This window comes from Carcharhinus amblyrhynchos, chromosome 2, assembly GCF_965287045.1.
Source record: "Carcharhinus amblyrhynchos chromosome 2, sCarAmb.v2.hapA, whole genome shotgun sequence".
In the NCBI taxonomy this organism is placed as follows: Eukaryota; Metazoa; Chordata; class Chondrichthyes; order Carcharhiniformes; family Carcharhinidae; genus Carcharhinus; species Carcharhinus amblyrhynchos.
Window position 1 is genome coordinate 114,968,228 of NC_137325.1, and position 18,810 is coordinate 114,987,037.

The 18,810-nt window shown below is 44.9% G+C and overlaps 1 protein-coding gene across 4 annotated transcripts in view; it reads left to right on the top strand.

Moving 5' to 3' along the window:
• Positions 1-18,810, top strand: part of myo3a (myosin IIIA) — a 335,886-nt gene that overhangs the window by 105,085 nt on the left and 211,991 nt on the right. For all 4 annotated transcript variants that reach the window (XM_080211403.1, XM_080211422.1, XM_080211413.1 and 1 more), the window contains exon 8: positions 10,022-10,087. In XM_080211403.1, coding sequence (XP_080067529.1) covers positions 10,022-10,087 — 66 coding nt within the window. The remainder of the gene's footprint in view (positions 1-10,021; positions 10,088-18,810) is intronic.

The following is an 18,810-nucleotide window of genomic DNA, read 5'->3' on the forward strand; positions in this document are numbered from 1 at the left end:
ATCTGTCGTGGCTCAGTTCCACATTCCCGCCCTCTCCCCATAACCCTTAATCCCCTCTCTTATCAAAAACCCATCAACCCGCGTCTTAAAAATATTTAGCGAGGCAGCCTCCACCACTTCAACAGGCAGAGAATTCCAGAGATTCACCACCCTTTGAGTGAAGAAGTTCCTCCTCAACTCCGTTCTAAACCGCCCCCCCTTTATCTTGAGGCTGTGCCCCCTAGTCCTACTGTCCTTTCTGAGCGGGAAGAGTCTCCACCTCTATCCTATCCATCCCATTCATCATCTTATACGTCTCAATGAGATCTCCCCTCATTCTTCTAAACTCTAACGAGTACAAGCCTAGTTTATTCAGCCTCTCCTCATAGCTCAACCCCCTCAACTCCGGAATCAGCCTAGTAAACCTCCTCTGCACTCCCTCCAAGGCCAAAATATCCTTGTGTAAGTACGGCGCCCAAAACTGCACACAGTACTCCAGCTGCGGCCTCACCAGTGCCCTATATAGCCGCAGCAAGACCTCCCTACTTTTATATTCAATCCCCCTCGCTATGAAGGCCAGCATCCCATTCGCCTTCCTGACCACCTGCTGGCATTGTTATGAGAAATATACATACACTGTTGTTGAGGATAATTACACAATGGAGGCGATTCTCCCAGCCTGCTGCACTGCTCTAGCCCATTTCATGGGCTTCCTGTGGGGCACGTGGGCCTCTGTATGTCTCCCAGCCAAAGATTTCCAGTGTTATCAGTTCCACACCAGAAATCAGCATGGAGCTGATTGCAATTTGGAAATCTTCATTTTCATATAATTAGCAGGCCCTGGACTGAAGTCTCCAGGCCCTCGAGCATCTCCCCCCCAGCCTGGAGTGGTTCACTCCAGCGAGGTTACAACTGCTCCCCACTTGCAGGGAACTGGTGGCTGACTGCTGGAGGGAACAGAGGCCATTGAGGCCCCAGGGGGTGCCCCTTAGGTAGTGCCAGCCTGACACCCTGGCACTGCCCAAGGGGCAAATTGGCAATGCCCAAAGCGCACCTTGACACTACCCACAGTGCCAAGGGACTGGGGCCAGAGGGAGCGTGGCCTATTATGGATAGGGCCTATTGAATGGATGATGAGTGGAGGTGGAGGACCTGCTGCCATTCTGTAATCGGGATCAGTCGCAGAGAGTGGCAGGATGGCGATTGGAGCTGGCCATCCAATGGGGGGGTCAGGTCTGCTGGGAGTGGGGGGTGGGTTGGTCTGGACTGTTGTGGGAGGGCGGAATCGAGTTGGGGCTGCAAGGGTGAATTGAGAATTCCAGGGCTGGCCATATCCAGGGTTGGCGAGATCAGGGTTGACCCAGGGAGATCCAGGAGGCCAGCGATCAGGAGTTAGGGGTGGGAGAGTGGTGTGGTCAGAAGGCCAGAAATGAGGGTGATTGTGGGGCTGGCCAGTGATCAGGAGGCTGGCAATGTGGGGCTAATGTGCATGCGCCAATCTCCACACTGATAGATCGGAGCATGTGCAGTGGCCCGCTCACTGCTATGTTATTGACCTCTCAGGCAGAAATAGCAGCCCCCCCCTCAAGGTTTTCAGAGTGAATCACACTTGGACATTCTGTGATGCACAGAGTGTCAGAGATTCATTCTGTAAATCACACTAACAAAATCAGCATGAGTTAGCCCCATTTTCATGTGAATTAGGGATTTAGAATTTGTTTGGGAGAATTTACCCAATATTCCCGTACATGGGATTTAATGGGATTGGGCATCACAGATAGTTCTATGGCCTGGTAGGTATGGATATGATTGGCGCAACTTGTGGGCCAAAGGGCCTGTTTGTGCTCTAGTGTTCTATGTTCTATGTTCTATTCCCTCCAAGTTTTGAAGTCCAATGTTAGAGTGACTATTGAGTCAACCCCAGGTTGTTTAAAATAGTTTCTTCTTCCTTTCACTCTCCCACTGCCACATATTAAAATTACTTACTGAAATCTCAATCCAATTACTAATGGGAGCTAATTGAAAATGTCACCCTGTGGGAGAGTAAGGACTGTCTGAGAATTGGGAGAATTCTCACTGGTGTAGTAGGCAATTCCTTTCCTGAGTTTGAGGTGAAGCATTATTGGGATCAAGTTTCAGAAGCATTCACTCTGACCGATGGGGCGGTACAGTGGTTCAGTAGCTAGCACTAATGCTTCACAGCACCGGGGTCCCAAGTTCAATTCCAGCTTTGGATGCCTGTGTGGAGTTTGAACATTCTCCCCTCGGGTGTTCAGGTTTCCTCCTACAGTCCAAAGATGTGCAGGCAAGGTGGATTGGCCATGCTAAATTGTCCCTTAGTGTCAGGGGGATTAGTGTGTTAAATGTATGGGGTGATGGAGATAGGATTTGGGGTGCGATTGTTGCAGGGTCAATGGACCAAATGGCCTCCTTCTGCACTGTAGGGATTCTATGATTCCATTACTCTAAGTTACTCTAAGGCTTAGTAATGTTGACATTGATGCTAAACATACAGAAGTGCTTTTCTCTTCACTGACTATCTCTAATTTTCAATACGAATTTCCTTTACATTTTAAGTCTGAGCATTCAAACCAGTGTTACGTGACTTAACTCGATACGTGGGTTAGAATTTTCTGGTTGTTCACGCCCCACTGCCATTGCAAGTGAGGACGGAGAATTTGGCACTTAGCCATATCTCTGTTCATTGCAGAGGAGAATTCCATTGGCATGAAGGCCAGAAAATCCTGGCCCGTGATCTGAAGATGAATTCTGGAGAAAGGGTTTAGAATGTGCCTCCTGTTTCTTTATTTAATTTCTATGCTTCAAACATCATGAAATCCCTGGTGAATTTGGAATTGTAATAGCTACAATGTTAGAAACAATCAGGCAAGGTGGAAAATAGCCCAGGTATGTCCTGTCCTCATAAAGCAGGACAAATTCAACCTGTCCAATTACTGCCCCCTTAGTCTGCTCTTAATCATCACCAAAATGATGGAAGGTGTCATCAAACGGCACTTACTTAGCAGAAACCTGGTCACTAATGCTCAGTTTGGGTTCCGCCAGGGCTACTCAGCTCCTGACCTCATTACAGCCTTGGTTCAAACATGGACAAAAGAGCTGAATGCTGGAGGTGAGGTGAGAGCGAATGCCCTTGATATCAAGGTAACATTTGATCAAGTGTGGCATCCAGGAGACCTAACAAAACTGCAGCCAATGAGAATGGGAGGAAAGCTTTCCATGTTTGGAATCATTACTAGCACAAAGGAAGATTATTATGGTTGCTGGAAGTCAATCATCTCAGTTCCAGGACATCACTACATGAGTTCCTGCTCAGTCCAAACATCTTCAGTTGCTTCATTTGGGACTTTTCCTTCATTATTTGGTCAGAATTTGGACATTCACTGCAATTGCACAGTGTTCAGCACCATTCACAACTCTTCAGATACTGAAACAATCCATGCCCAGATTCTGCAAGACCTGGACAAGATTCAGACTTGGGCTGATAAATGGAAACTAACATTTTGCCACATAAGTGCCAAGCATTTCCAACAAGGGAGAATCCAACACTCTCCCCTTCCTTTCAATGGCATTGCTATCACTGAATTCCCAATTATCAACATCCACCATTGTTCTGGAACTGAACTTGACTAGCCATATGAATATTCTGGTTTCAAGAACAAGTTAGAGGATGAGTATTCTGCAGGAGTAACTCACCTCCTGACTCCGCAGAGCCTGTCCACAATCTACAAGGCACAGGTTAGAAATATGATCCAACACTCACCCCTTGCCGGGATGCGTGCAGCTCCAACAATGCTGAAGAATGCTGGACACCATCCAGGGCAAATCAGCCAACTTTGCCCATTCACCAGCTTCAACATTCACTCCCTCCATCACTGACACACAGTGTGGCAGCAGTGCGTAACATCTACAAGAAGCGCTGCAGCAACTCTGTAAGGTTCCTTTCCCAACATCTTCCAGACCCAAGAGCACATGGTCACTGGGTCAAAATACCAGAACTTCCTCCCCAACAACGCTGTGGATGCACCTACATAACATGAATGGGTGTGGTTCAAGAAGGCAGCTCACCAGCATCTTGTCAATGTCAGTGAGCAATAAAAATTCAGCAAGCCAGTGACATCCACATCCTGTAAAAAACATTTTTAAAAACAGCAAATTCCTGCCAGTATCCTGATATGTAATGATTGCTACCAAGACTTGGGCTTTTCCTCAGGGCATCAGCAGCTTGTCTTGTTCCATTTTAGCATTATTGTTTTTAATGCTTTTCGCTCTTTCTGCCAAATCCACATATATTCGATGATGTTCAGCTTCCAAAGCTGTTTCAAACACCATGCCAAATCTGGAACTGCTATTTGTGCAGCTGAGCATACGTGACAGGTGAAGTCTATTTTTGATAACAATAAAAACAAACTAAGCAAAGGACAGCATTTTATGGTCAGGATTCTTCATCAAAAGTCATGGAAGGCATTTGTTACAATCCCCATAGAGACTGATACAAACATAAATAAAACGACCAGGATTTGATCCACTGATTTGGCTCGAGCATTCGGTGAGATAATGGCCAATTTGATTGTGGCTTTAACTCCATCTTTTTGCCTGCCACCCCCATTACCCTCAACTCTCTTCTGGCTCAAAAATCTGTTTAATTCAGCCTTAAATATATCCAATAATACAGCCTTCACTGCTTTTTATGGAAGAGAATTTCAAAAACCCTCTGAGAGAAAGAAAACATAACCATCATGTAAATCTGAGCATTTATAACACATTAGTACAGTGTTAAGGTGTCAAATAAATGGAAAATGGGTTTAGTGTGAGTTACCATGTAAATGGATTATAGAATCCCTAAAGTGCAGAAGAAGCCATTCTGCCCATGGAATCTACACTGACTCTGTAAAAGAGCACTCTGCTCAGACACAAATCCCCGGCCTAACTCTGTGAACCTGTACATTGATAATGATTGATCCAACTAACCTACACTTCTTGGGCACTAACGGGCAATTTAGCGTGGCCAATCCACCTAACCTGCATATCTTTGGACTGCGGGAAGAATGATGTGGAGATGCCGGCGTTGGACTGGAGTAAACACAGTAAGAAGTCGCATCTTTAAGACTTGAATAGCGGGTTAGTTGTAAAGACTCACATTCTAATCAGTAATCTGTAAACTGTCTGTGCCGTTATATGCTCTGTCTGAGGCCAGAACTCTCCATTCACCTGACGAAGGGGCAAACCCCGAAAGCTTGTGAGTTTACTATCAAATAAATTGGTTGGACTTAAACCTGGTGTTGTCAGACTTCTTACTGGAATAAACCAGAGCATCCAGAATAAACCCATGCAGACACAGGGAGAACACGCAAACTCCATACACTATCACCCAAGGCTGAAATCAAACCCGGGCCCCTGGAGCTGTGAGGCAGCAGTGCAAACCACAGTGCCATCATGCTGATAGATAATAAATTCAGAAGATACTCAATGAATCAGGCATTTGGTAGTTTTTATTAATTTTGGAGTCACAATGAATTTTACTGTGTAACTGCTCCACTCATTAACTTTTTTAACGATATTTTGACAACTACTATTGCCAATATTTTCTTTTTTAGAAGAACATGCTCGGATTAATTTTGTGAGGTTATCACTATGTAATTTCAGAAATACAAGAGGTTCTGCTCTACTGAAATGATGTGCAGTTGAGCTAATTTTGAGAAGCAAAAGTGGCAAAGATGGATGAATTATTTTTATTAAAATGTTGCATCTGAGCAAATTTTCATCTGTGTTTTATTGCTGTTTCTTACGAAAATGAAAATGATTGTTTTTTTGATCAGTAAGGAAATCTGCAGTAGATTAGTGGGAAGTAAAACAGTTAAACGGAGAGTGCATGTGATCTTCAGTTATGATATTGAAGATCTTGTAATCTTCAGTAGAGTCCATGCATCAACATACCCAATCAAAATCACTGGGAAATTTGAATTCACTAAATCCAGAATAAAAATCTAGACCGGAATTTTCCAAACTCACCTGCACTGGGATTCTCTGGTCCTGATGCAGTAAATGGACACAGTAAGAAGTCTCACAATACCAGATCACTGAGCTGAGGAAAGAGCAGCACTCCAAAAGCTTGTGATTCCAAATAAGCCTGTTGGACTTTGACCTGGTGTTGTGGGACTTCTTACTATGCTCACCCCAGTCTAATGCCAGCATCTCCACATCATGGCACTAAATGGAGATTTGGCTAAGGGCCAAATTCTCCCCTCTCACTGGCAGCGGTGGCAGGGCATACAAGACCGGAAAATTGTGACCCATGCCGGATTATTGTAAAATCCCATTTGGTTCATGAAAACCCTTCAGGGAAAGAAATCTACTATCCTTACCTGGTGTGGCCTAGATGCGACTCCAAACCCACAGCAATGTCATTGCCTCTTAAGTGCCTTCTGAAATGGCCTAGCAAGCCACTCAGTTATTGCTACCAGCTACTCAAGGGCAATTAGGGATGGGTATTACATGCCCCTTGCCAGTGACGCCCACAACTCGTGAAATTAATTGAAATTGATTGATAGATTTTTGCTGGGTAAGGTTTAGGGAAGTTTTAATGCTAGACAGAGTTAAGATAGAGATCAGCTATGATCTAATTGAATTGTGGAACAGGTTTGAAACATTTAATGACCTACTCCAGCTCCTATGTTCCTCTGTTCCTGTGGTCAAACCACATACTGAGTATTGCACCAAATTCAGATTCAGCATTCGGACTTGAGAGGAATGATTAAATAAAATTGAACTTCATAGCTTTGAAAGGTGGCACCTGAAAACTGATCTAATTAAAAGGTATAAGATTGTAAATATTGAAATTTAAACCTGGAAGTTCAATTAATCAGTCAGCAGATCAGGTTTAAAGTAGTGCGGTAAAACTTTAGGGTTGACATCAGGAAAGCCTGCTTCGCACAAAGAATGGCCAGAACACATGATTGAACATTGGAACTGAAAACATCTCTAATCTATTCAGAGCCAATTTTATTATGTAATGAGAGGACTTTAGGGTTTTCTGGGTAATGAACAAAATAAGCTGAATAGCATAAATAGAAAATGCTAGAAAATCTCAGCAAGTCTGACAGCATCTCTGGAGAGAGAATAGAGCCAATGTTTCGTACCGGGATGATAGTCATCCAGACTTGAAACGTTGGCTCTATTCTGTCTCACCACAGATGCTGTCAGACCTGCTGAGATTTTCCAACATTTCCTGATTTTGTTTCAGATTCCAGCATCTGCACTGTTTTGTCATTATATAAGCTGAGTAGCTTCTTCCACAATTCAATTGTGACGTTGTGATGACAGCATGGTAGTACAACAACTAAATCAAACAGCCTGTTGAAAGCTCTAGCTTCTTTCCAATCATTCACGATCTCTTCAGCTTTTATCTCAGCTATCCCAAATTATGAACATGCATATGTCAGGAGATTAGTGAAGAATTATATAGGATAATAATTATATAGGATAACCTCACAAGAGGTTATTGCAGAAGGTCAGGGGGCATGGAGTTGGGGGTAGGGTGTTAGCGTGGATAGAGGATTGGTTGTCAAATAGGAGGCAGAGAGTGGGGGTCAATGGGTGCTATTCGGATTGGCGGATGGTGACTAGTGGAGTGCCCCAGGGGTCGGTGCTGGGGCCTCAGCTATTTACCATTTATATAGATGATCTGGAGGAGGGAACCGAGTGTAGGGTGTCGAAATTTGCTGATGACACCAAAATTGGTGGAAAGGCAAATTGTGCGGAGGGTGGGGAGAGTCTGCAGAAGGATCTAGATAGGCTGGGCGAATGGGCCAGGAAATGGCAAATGGAATTTAATGTTGGCAAGTGCGAGGTGGTCCACTTTGGTAGGAATAATGGTAGGAAGGATTATTACTTACGTGGAGAAAAACTGCAGCAGGCGACGGTGCAGAGGGACCTCGGGGTCCTTGTGCATGAGTCGCAAAAACCCAGCTTGCAGGTGCAGCAGGTGGTCAGGAAGGAGAATGGGATGCTGGCCTTCATCGCGAGGGGGATTGAATATAAAAGTAGGGAGGTCTTGCTGCGGCTGTATAGGGCATTGGTGAGGCCGCAGCTGGAGTACTGTGTGCAGTTTTGGGCGCCGTACTTATGCAAGGATATTTTGGCCTTGGAGGGAGTGCAGAGGAAGTTTACTAGGCTGATGCCGGAGTTGAGGGGGTTGAGCTATGAGGACAGGCTGAATAGATTAGGCTTGTACTCGTTAGAGTTTAGAAGAATGAGGGGAGATCTCATTGAGATGCATAAGATGATGAATGGGATGGATAGGATAGAGGTGGAGAGACTCTTCCCGCTCAGAAAGGATAGTAGGACTAGGGGGCACAGCCTCAAGATAAAGGGGGGGCGGTTTAGAACAGAGTTGAGGAGGAACTTCTTCACTCAAAGGGTGGTGAATCTCTGGAATTCTCTGCCCGTTGAAGTGGTGGAGGCTACCTCGCTAAATATTTTTAAGACGCGGGTTGATGGGTTTTTGATAAGAGAGGGGATTAAGGGTTATGGGGAGAGGGCGGGAATGTGGAACTGAGACACGACAGATCAGCCATGATCTTATTGAATGGCGGGGCAGGCTCGAAGGGCTAGATGGCCTACTCCTGCTCCTATCTCTTATGTTCTTATGTTCTTATAAATATACTCGGAAATGTACCTCGAGGCTTTTAGTACAATTGTGTGTTCAACAGTATTCATAAAATGGTCATGCTTTAGAATCATAGAATCCTTACAGTGCAGAAGGAGTCCATTCAGCCCATCAAGCCTGCACAGATATCAATCCCACCCAAACCCTATCCGGGTAACCCAACGTATTTACTCTATTAGTCCTCCTGACAATAAACAGCAATTTAGCATGCTCAACGCACCTAACCAGCATGTCTTTCAGACTGTGGGAGGAAACCGGAGCACCCGGAGGAAAACCACGCAGTCACAGGGAGAACGTGCAGATTCCACAAAGGCAGTGACCCAAGCCAGGACTCGAACCCGGGTCCCTGGCACTGTGAGGAGCAGTGAAAATCACTGTGCTAATTGGAGTTTGATATCCTCAGAATTCCTTAATCTCTGTTATTTTACATTGTTATGAACAAGAGAACAATTTTTTTAACCCCAAATCAGTGTGAATCATGTACAATACGAATTTAATGTTCTAAGGCTATACAAGCTCTTTGTCTTTGTGGAAAAATATGTAACATAATTTTTTTTTTATTTGCTTCCAGTGAAGAAAATCGTGTTGACTCATTGTCATGCCACATTACGTGGCGTCATCATGACTAAAAAAATTAATCAAGTCTCTTCTGCCTTCTTCCTCTCCAAAGAAATATTTGACAAACTCTCTTTTCATATCAACACTGGCCTCTATAAAGTTAGGTTGAAGTATGCTGTAGCCTTGGCTCAGGCTGCAGTTAAACACAGCAGAAGTTTGCAGGCATTACTGCATACATTTTCATAGTTCAATACAAAATCCAAAAGACTGTAGTAAAAGGGCCATTTTAAGTATCCAGAGCAGTAGCAGTAAATCATTGAAGATTAGTACCATTACTCACTACTTTAATACCCTATTAAATAGAACAGTTACTGTTGCAATGTCAAATGCCTTTGCATAGTTAAAATGACATCAGAACTACTTAAAATAAAGTAACTCTATGGTAAGAACACATCATTTATTTGTGCTTTCAGAAAACCACTTAACCTGCAGATATATTTGATTGGAGATTAATAGACCATCAACTGCAGCTATATTCCAAAGACATGCATGAGCAATGGTGGATTCACAAGACTATATTTGGTACTCAGTGGATGTGTATCCCTAGGCTTATATATCTGTGTGGGTGGCATATAGAATAAGACATAAAAGAGGTATAATTGCACTAAAGGCTAAGTCCTTCAAGCTGTGGAGTCAATTACTTTGCAATGATCCTTGTAGACATAGTCTTTATAATTGCAGTTTTCTGGGTTTTACCGCTTTGAAAACTTGAATATTTCTTTATTCTTCTTTCCTCAGAAATCCACCTCCAAAACTGCATCAGCCGGAGCTGTGGTCAGAATTGTTTAATGATTTTATTACCATGTAAGTGATATTCAATCTGTGGAATTCTCATAGATGTGAAGGGTGGCACATTCAAAGTGGTGTGACAACCCATGCAACACACTATACAAGAGGAAAGTGTAATGTAAGAGTGTATAATATCTGTATCTCTGAGACATGATATTCACTACACTAAAAAATGCCAAAAATAGCCTTGACATGGTGGCACAGTGGTTAGCAATACTGCCTCACAGTGCCAGGGGAGCAGATTCAATTTCACACTTGGGTGGCAGTCTTTGTGGTGTTTGCACATTCTCCCCATGTGTGCTTGGGTTTCCTGCCAGTGCTCTGGTTTTATCCCACAGTCCAAAGATGTGCAGGTTAGATTGATTGGCCATGCTGAATTGCCCCTTACAGTCCAAAGATGTGTAGGTTAATATGTGAGGTTACAAGGACAGGGCGGAAGGGAGGGCCTGGGTGAGATGTTCTTTCGGACAGTCAGTGCAGACTTGATGGGCTGATTGATTTTGATTTGATTTGATTTATTATTGTCACATATATTAGCATACAGTGAAGAGTATTGTTTCCTGCGCAACATACAGACAGAACATACCATTCATAGAGAAGGAAACGAGAGTGCAAAATGTAGTGTCACAGTCATTGTTAGGGCATAGAGAAAGATCAAGTTAATGCAAGGTGGGTCCATTCAAAAGTCTGACAGCAGCAGGGAAGAAACTGTTCTTGAGGTGGTTGGTACCTGACTTAAGACTTCTGTAATTTTTTCCCAACAGAAGAAGGTGGAAGAGAAAATATCCGGGGTGTGTGGGGTCCTTAATTATGCTGGCTGCTTTGCTGAGGCAGTGGGAAGAGTAGACAGATTTAATGGATGGGAGGCTGATTTGCGTGATGGATTGGGCTACATTCACAACCTTTTGTAGTTTCTTGCGGTCCTGGACAGAGCAGGAGCCAAACCAAGCTGTGATACAACCAGAAAGAATACTTTCTATGGTGCACCTGTAAATGTCATAGCGGAAGTACCACATTTTCTTAGTCTTCTGACAAAGTAGAGGCGTTTGTGGGCTTTGTTAACTATAGTGTTCACATGGAGAGACCAGGACAGATTGTTGATGATCTGGACACCTAAAAACTTGAAGTTCCTGACCCTTTCTATATGGTCTCTTTCTGCAGTGCAGGAAGTCTATGGTTCCATGGATTCATAAAATATTTTCAGCCAATCTTGGATTTTCCTCAGTAAAAAACCTAAGAAAGTACTGGAAAATCTCAGCAGGTCTGGCAGCATTTGAAATTCCAAAGAAGTGACATTTTTGGTTTGAGATGTTAACTCTGTCTCTCTCTCTCTGTGGATGCTGCCAGACTTCCTGAGTTTAACCAACATCATCTATTTTTATTTCAGATTTCCAACGTCCGTGGAATTTTGCCTTTATCCTAAGTTTCCTTTAGGTCTTGTTTTCTCAGTAGTTATGTTCTCTACTTCTGCAGCCTTAACAAATCTGTTTTATACAGATTTATACAAATATGGAGCACTGCAGGCTCAAACTCATGTACCTTTGTTACTGAAAATTGTGTTCTCATGATATGTGAGCTGTGCTCCTTGGCATGTTGTACTATACATAGGATATATTCATTCACCTGAATATGCTGATAAATACATTTCAATCTCACTACAGTATTGCACACTATCATTTCAGATTGAACTGTAACATATGATCGTGGAAGCCTGGTTTCAGATACTGTCTATGCTTTGAACTTAGTTTCTTTTTCATGACTATATGTTGAAAAGGATAACACAGCAGTGTTTGAAGGCAATGGCACATTCTATTATTCTACTTGTACACACTCCTGAGCATCATTAATCTATATTGGTACAATGTTCTCTCAGCAAGCAATCTGTCAGCTCGGTATCAGAGCAGTAAGTGGCCAATGACTGGTGTTCTTGTGATGAACAACACATAATTGCTGAGGACCTTTGTACTGCACTGAGACACACAGCCAACAATAGGAGATGTGACTGATCCAAGTGCTTGGAATCTAACTACTGTATTCTGGATGCATAACATTGTTCTTCCTTACAAGGGGTAAAATTGGAGGGTAAATTGTCATCTTTTGCATTCCTGCCACAGACCTCCAAATATTAAGATTGCGATTCCAGTTATGCTCCCATTGTGATTTTGCGTTCATTGATTAGATAGGATATACGACTCACAAAGAGGCCATTCGGCCCCCAACAGTTCATGCCTTTTTTCAATTCTTTCACGGGATGTGGATGTCATGAGCAAAGTCAATTCATTGCCTAATTGACTTTGAGCTGGTTGGGGTGAGTCTCCTTCCTGCATTGCTGCAGTCCATGTGGTGTAGGTACACCCACCATGCTGTTAGGTAGGAAGTTCCAGGATTTCAATCCAGTGATAGTGAAGGAACGACCATCTAGTCCCAACTCAGGAATTGGATAGCTTGGAGAGGAACTACAGCTGGTGTTGTTCCCCTGTATCTGCTGCCCTTATCATTCTAGGTAATAGAGGTTGGGAGTTTGGAATCCCTACCCTGCCATTCTGGAGTTACCGGTGGCTAAATTTATCCCACAGATACAATCTACCAGTCATCCTTTAATATCTTGGGTTCAATCGTTATGGCTACCGCTGAAAATGGGCATAGATGAGGGGGCAATTAATTATCCATCCTTGCCACGCCTGGCACAAATTGCACCAATCCTGGAAAATAGCGTGCAGGCCTAAAAATTGGTTCTGTGCCCAGTGCCAAATGGTCCTGGTCCCTTCTTTCTGGCACAAACCAGATTGTGCCAAAAAGAGCATGAGGTTGATTAGCATGAGATTGGATGGATCGCAATCTCATTAACAAGTTCAGCACTCAATTGTTCCTCTGTGATCGCTCCCCCTGCCCAGAATGTTCCCACCTCTCCAGCTGGACGTCAAAAGGGCACGAATCATGACTCATCTCCAATAGTGGAGACCTGGCACAATGGCCACACTGAGGATTTCAGAAGGCATGGCAGGGCAGTTCCCATAGGGCAGTGCCCACCTGATAGTGCCCAGATGATACATTAGCAGTGTCCACTAGACACCCTGGCAGTACCGGGCTGGGATTTGACTCACAAGAGACCAGGGATGGGGGGAGCGGTTGGCTCGAGAGAGACCAGGAGGTGGGAGGTGTTGACTTGAGAAAGATCAGCAGGAGTGGGGGGAAGCTTTGACTTGACAGAGACCTGGTGGGAGCAGGAGGGGGGTTGATTAAAGAAATAATGGGGGAGGGGAGTTTTATCTGCGAGAGACCCAGTGGAGGGAGAGGGGCATGGAGTTGAGTTGGGAGAGACCAGAGGGTCTGTCTCAAGAGAGACCGGGGGAATGTGTTGACGAGAGACCAGAAGCAGAGAGAGGTTTAATTTGAGAGAGACCAGGAGATTGAGGGCAAGACAAAGCAATGTGTGTCCGGATCAAGTTGTATTCATTGTATATCTGGAATTTAATGAATAATGGGGTGGCACAGTGGCACCGGGGGCAGCACAGTGGCACAGTGGTTCGCACTGCTGCCTCACAGTGCCAGGGACCTGGGTTTGATTCCCAACTTGGGTTACTGTCTGTGTGGAGTCTGCACGTTCTCCCTGTGCCTGTGTGGGTTTCCTCCCAAAGTCCCAAGATGTGCTGGTTAGGTGCATTGGCCATGCTAAATTGCCCCTTGGTGTCCTGTGATGCGTAGGTTAGAGAGATTGGCGGAGTGGATGTGTGGGGTTGCGTGGACAGGGTCTGGATGGGATTGTTGACGGTGTCGGCTCGATGGGCCAAATGGCCTCCTTCTGTACTGTAGAGTTTCTAAACACGGAGTACAATTAGTTGAGAAAAATAGGTGCAAATCAATACATAAATAATTAACAAAGAAAATTTATAAGCGGGTTTGTGCGATTAGGGTGGACCCGTGAAGAGATGCAGTAATTCAGCAAGTTTTCATGATATATTTAAATATTTGTTCTAAGTGCAATAGGAATTCACAGAGCTTTTGGAGGTGAATCTCGGTCCCGGTGACATTCTATTAGGCTGTGCTGCTGTGATTCTGTTCAGCATGTGACAATATTGAGGTTGGCAAATTCTTCCCCAAGTGAATTTCCTGCAGCGGTTTGTGGATTGACCCCTGCACACTCCTAATGCAAAGTGTCATCTGACAGTTTGGGAAATTCAACCAAGCAGCAGGCCTTGGATCAACAAATAGCTCCCTGTCTCGGGAGCTGAATGGGAATAAAAACAGTAAGAAGTCTCACAACACCAGGTTACTGTGTTTACCCCAGTCCAACGCCAGCATCTCTACATGCTGAATGGGAATGCCAGCACAGTAATCACCGCAACAGTAAATTTGCAAATCTATCTCATTAAATGACTCTTCTCAGTGGATCCTCAATCAAAGCCCAGTTGTAATAAACGTCTGATAAAAACAATTTGGTTTCCGGGCTTAGGTTTCGTCATAGCCAGAACTGAGCATCAACAGAACTAACCTCTAAGCAAAAGCATTCAGCAGTTTGTAATGAACAAACACTGGCTGAACAATTCCTACGCGCTTCAAATTAAAATTATCAACCAGCTTGGTTCTGGATTTTGCATTTTGTGCTGTTAATTGTGACAATTTGCAACTCATGTGTGACACATTCCTTGATTAATGAGGAAGTGAAGCATGCAGGCAAGGCTGCAGATTTGATCTGGTCTGAGCTAACTAATTTGATTCAGGGGAGCAATAGGCTCCTCACAATTTGTCTCAGCATGCTTGAGCTAGCAAGGAGATGTAAACAGTCAACATCAGAAGTCTGACCTTACGTAGTGATGGTGACGTCCAGATATCCATATCGGGCGGCACGGCGGTTAGCACTGCTGCCTCACAACGCCAGGGAACCAGGTTTGATTCCCAGCTTGGGTAACTGTCTGTGTGGGGTTTGCACATTTTCCCCGTGTCTGCGTGGGTTTCCTCTGGGTGCTCCGGTTTCCTCCCACTATCCAAAGATGTACGGGTTAGGTGGATTGGCCATGGTAAATTGACCCTGAGTGTCAGGGGACTAGCTAGGTTAAATGCATGGGGTTATGGAGATAGGCCTGGATGGGATTGTGGTCAGACTCAATGGGCAGAATGGCCTCCTTCTGCATTGGAGGATTCAATGATTCTATGATGCAAAAAGCCTATCAGTGCACTCAGAAGGTGGCCACAGACCCCATGGAACAAGCACCAGCGGGAGTGGCACTATCAAGAAGGAAGCAAAGGTCAGGACTCCCAGTTTTTGGTGTTGCGGAATAGCCAGTGGGGGTGGAGAATCCAATTTGAATCCCCAAGTGGCTTTTATGCTGGTGGGATTTCTCCTTCAGATTGTCCCCAGTCAATGACATAATGGGGTCCCCACCATGAAAGCTTGGAAACCACATTACCAAGCATTAACATATCATCAGTGGGCTTCACCGCTGTATCATCCCCCAACATTAGGATCCCCATTCCCCCTTCTGCCAATGCGACTTTACATTGGCGAGGTCCGTGACAGGTCCTGACAAATAGGGACCTGATGAAGAGAATTCATTGGGCACACACAGATTAAGTACAGCTCCCGGGGGGAGAGGGTCATGGCCGAGCAGTACCCTGGCAGCGGTACCCCTCTGGCACTCTCCCCACTATGCCAAGGGACACTGCAAAAGGGGTGCCTCTGTCGAGGGGAGGGGGGTTCTCCATGTCCCTGGAGGGTGGGGTTTCCTGTGTCTTGTGGGGCTACCTGAGGGGGAGTTGTATGTGTGTGTCTATGCAATGTCTGTGTGTGGGAGGGTGGGGGAGTGGGTGGGTCCTTCGAAGCTCACCCTGCCACCCTGACATCATGGACTTGCCTCCAGCATTTCTTTTGACTCAGTATCAAAGAAAATGACGGGAAAAGTCAACAGTCGAGCCTCTGGGCTACACGGCACTTTTCCCGCCTGAGTTGACATTTAGTTAAAAAGATGGTAAAATTCCCACCCAAAAGTAGAGAGAATTGAAAGGAAGAGAGAAGACATCTGATGCGCACAAGAGAAGTATCCAATGCGTCAAACCTCCAATTTAGTTGGGATTAACTGCCCATTGCACAGCCTTCAGAGTAGACTGAGTAATCACCCACAATGCTAAAGTATCCATAATTAAAATGGTGCTTTCCAATTTAGACATTGGACAATTTAAGAACAGGAAAATATTATCAACAGCAGCTTCCACGCAGACTCTCCTGATTTCTTGATGTAAGCGCACAGACAAGGCATGAATGACTTGATGCAACATTTCCCCAGAGTTTCTACTGTCTGGACACTGGGGCAGCCCAGTGGGAATTCGACGCTCCATGTCCCAAATACTAGCTTTGTCTTTTTTTCAAATCCAGCTCCCTAGCATCTAAATATAACTAGAACTTTCTCCACAAAACACTGCTGATCTTTAAAGTTTTGGTTTATTTATTAGTCTCACGGTGTCGGTATTCACGGTGGAAAGTGATCTGGGAGGTTGTCCTACAGGTTAGCAGCAGACTGAAAAGATTGAGTATGTGGACGTTAAGAAAGAGGATGTGTTGGAACTTTTAAATTCTATCAAGATAGATAAGTCACCAGGACCAGATGGGATGTACCCCAGGTTACAGTGGGAGGTGAGGGAAGTGATTGCAGAGCCCCTGGCGATGACCTTTGCATCATCAATGGAGACGGGAGAGGTTCCAGAGGATTGGAGGATTGCAGATATGGTTCCTATTTTCAAGAAAGGGAACAGGGATAGCCCGGGAAATTACCGACCGGTGAGTCTGACCTCAGTGGTTGGTAAGTTGATGGAGAGGATTCTGAGGGACAAGATTTATGAGCATTTAGAGAAGTTTAGAATGATCAGGAATAGTAGGCACGGCTTTGTCAAGGGCAGGTTGTGCCTTATGAGCCTAGTTGAGTTCTTTGAAAATGTGACTGAACACATTGACGAAGGAAGAGAGGTGGACGTGGTTTACATGGAATTCAGCAAGGCGTTTGATAAGGTCCCCCATGCAAGACTTCTTGAGAAGGTGAGAGGACATGGGATCCAAGGGGCTTTGGCTTTGTGGATCCAGCACTGGCTTGCCTGCTGAAGGCAGAGAGTGGTTGTGGATGGGTCTTTTTCTGCATGGAGGTCGGTCACCAGTGGAGTGCCCCAGGGATCTGTTCTAGGACCCTTGCTGTTTGTCATTTTCATAAATGACCTGGATGAGGAAGTGGAGGGATGGGTTAGTAAGTTCGCCGGCGATACGAAGGTTGGTGGTGCTGTGGATAGTCTGGAGGGATATCAGAAGTTGCAGCGTGACGTAGATAGGATGCAAGACTGGGCAGAGAAGTGGCAGATGGACTTCAACGCGGATAAATGTGTAGTGGTCCATTTTGGCAGGACCAACAGGATGCAGGAGTACGCTATCAAGGGTAGGAGTCTTAGCTGGGTTGAAGAGCAGAAGGATCTTGGGGTCCGGGTCCGTAGGACTCTTAAATCGGCCTTGCAGGCAGAAGATGTGGTTAAGAAGGCGTATGGTGTACTGGCCTTCATTAATCAAGGGATTGAGTTTAGGAGTCGGGAGATAATGCTGCAACTTTATAGGACCCTTGTCAGACCCCACTTGGAGTACTGTGCGCAGTTCTGGTCGCCTCACTACAGGAAGGATGTGGAAGCTATTGAGAGGGTGCGGAGGAGATTTACAAGGATGTTGCCTGGATTGGGAGGCATGCCTTATGAAGATAGGTTGAGGGCGCTAGGTCTCTTCTCCCTGGAGAGACGAAGGTTGAGAGGCGACCTGATGGAGGAATAGATAGGGTGGATTCTCGGAGGCTATTTCCCAGGTTTGAAATGGTCGCTACGAGAGGACACAGGTTTAAGGTGCTGCGAAGCAAGTACAGAGGAGATGTTAGGGGAAAGTTTTTCACTCAGAGGGTGGTGAGTGAGTGGAATCGGCTGCCGTCGGTGGTGGTAGAGGTGAACTCGCTGGGGTCTTTTAAAAGACTTCTGGATGAGTATATGGGATCTAAAGGCATTGGAAGTTACAGATAGTTCTATGGCTTGGTAGATACAGATGTGATCGGCGCAACTTGTGGGCCGAAGGGCCTGTTTGTGCTGTAGTGTTCTATGTTCCATGTTCTATGTCACAAGTAGGCTTACATTAACATTGCAATGAAGTTGCTGTGAAAATCATCACACTCTGGCACATGTTCAGGTACACTGAGGGAGAATTTAGCATGGCCAGTGCACTTAACCAGCACACCTTTCGGACTGTGGGAGGAAACCAGATTACCTGGAGGAAACCCACGCACACCCAGGCAGGACATGCAAATTCCACACAGACAGTGACCTAAGCCGGGAATTGATCTGTAAGACAGCAGTACTAACCACTGTGCCACCAGCTGATAATAAGTTTTGCAGCAGATCCCGCATTACTGATGCTGTAGCCAATGTTTTCAGTTGAAAATATGATAATCCTGTCACAACAAAACAGTGCAAACTGATTCATAGAGGTGTAAGCAGAATTCAGAGATGTAAATTTTTCCCATTAGCTAATGTTACTGTAAGAAGTAGATGGGTATGCTACAGGTGAACATTAGTGAATGGAGACAGACATAACTGCTAGTGGTTTAATTAAGCAGAGGTGCATGTTGGCGTGAAGGTGATGTAGTTATACGTGGCTGTCTATTCACCTTCAGAATGCTGGTTCCAGATTTTATTTGACCCAATGAGCTAAAATCTATTTAATGGAGTGT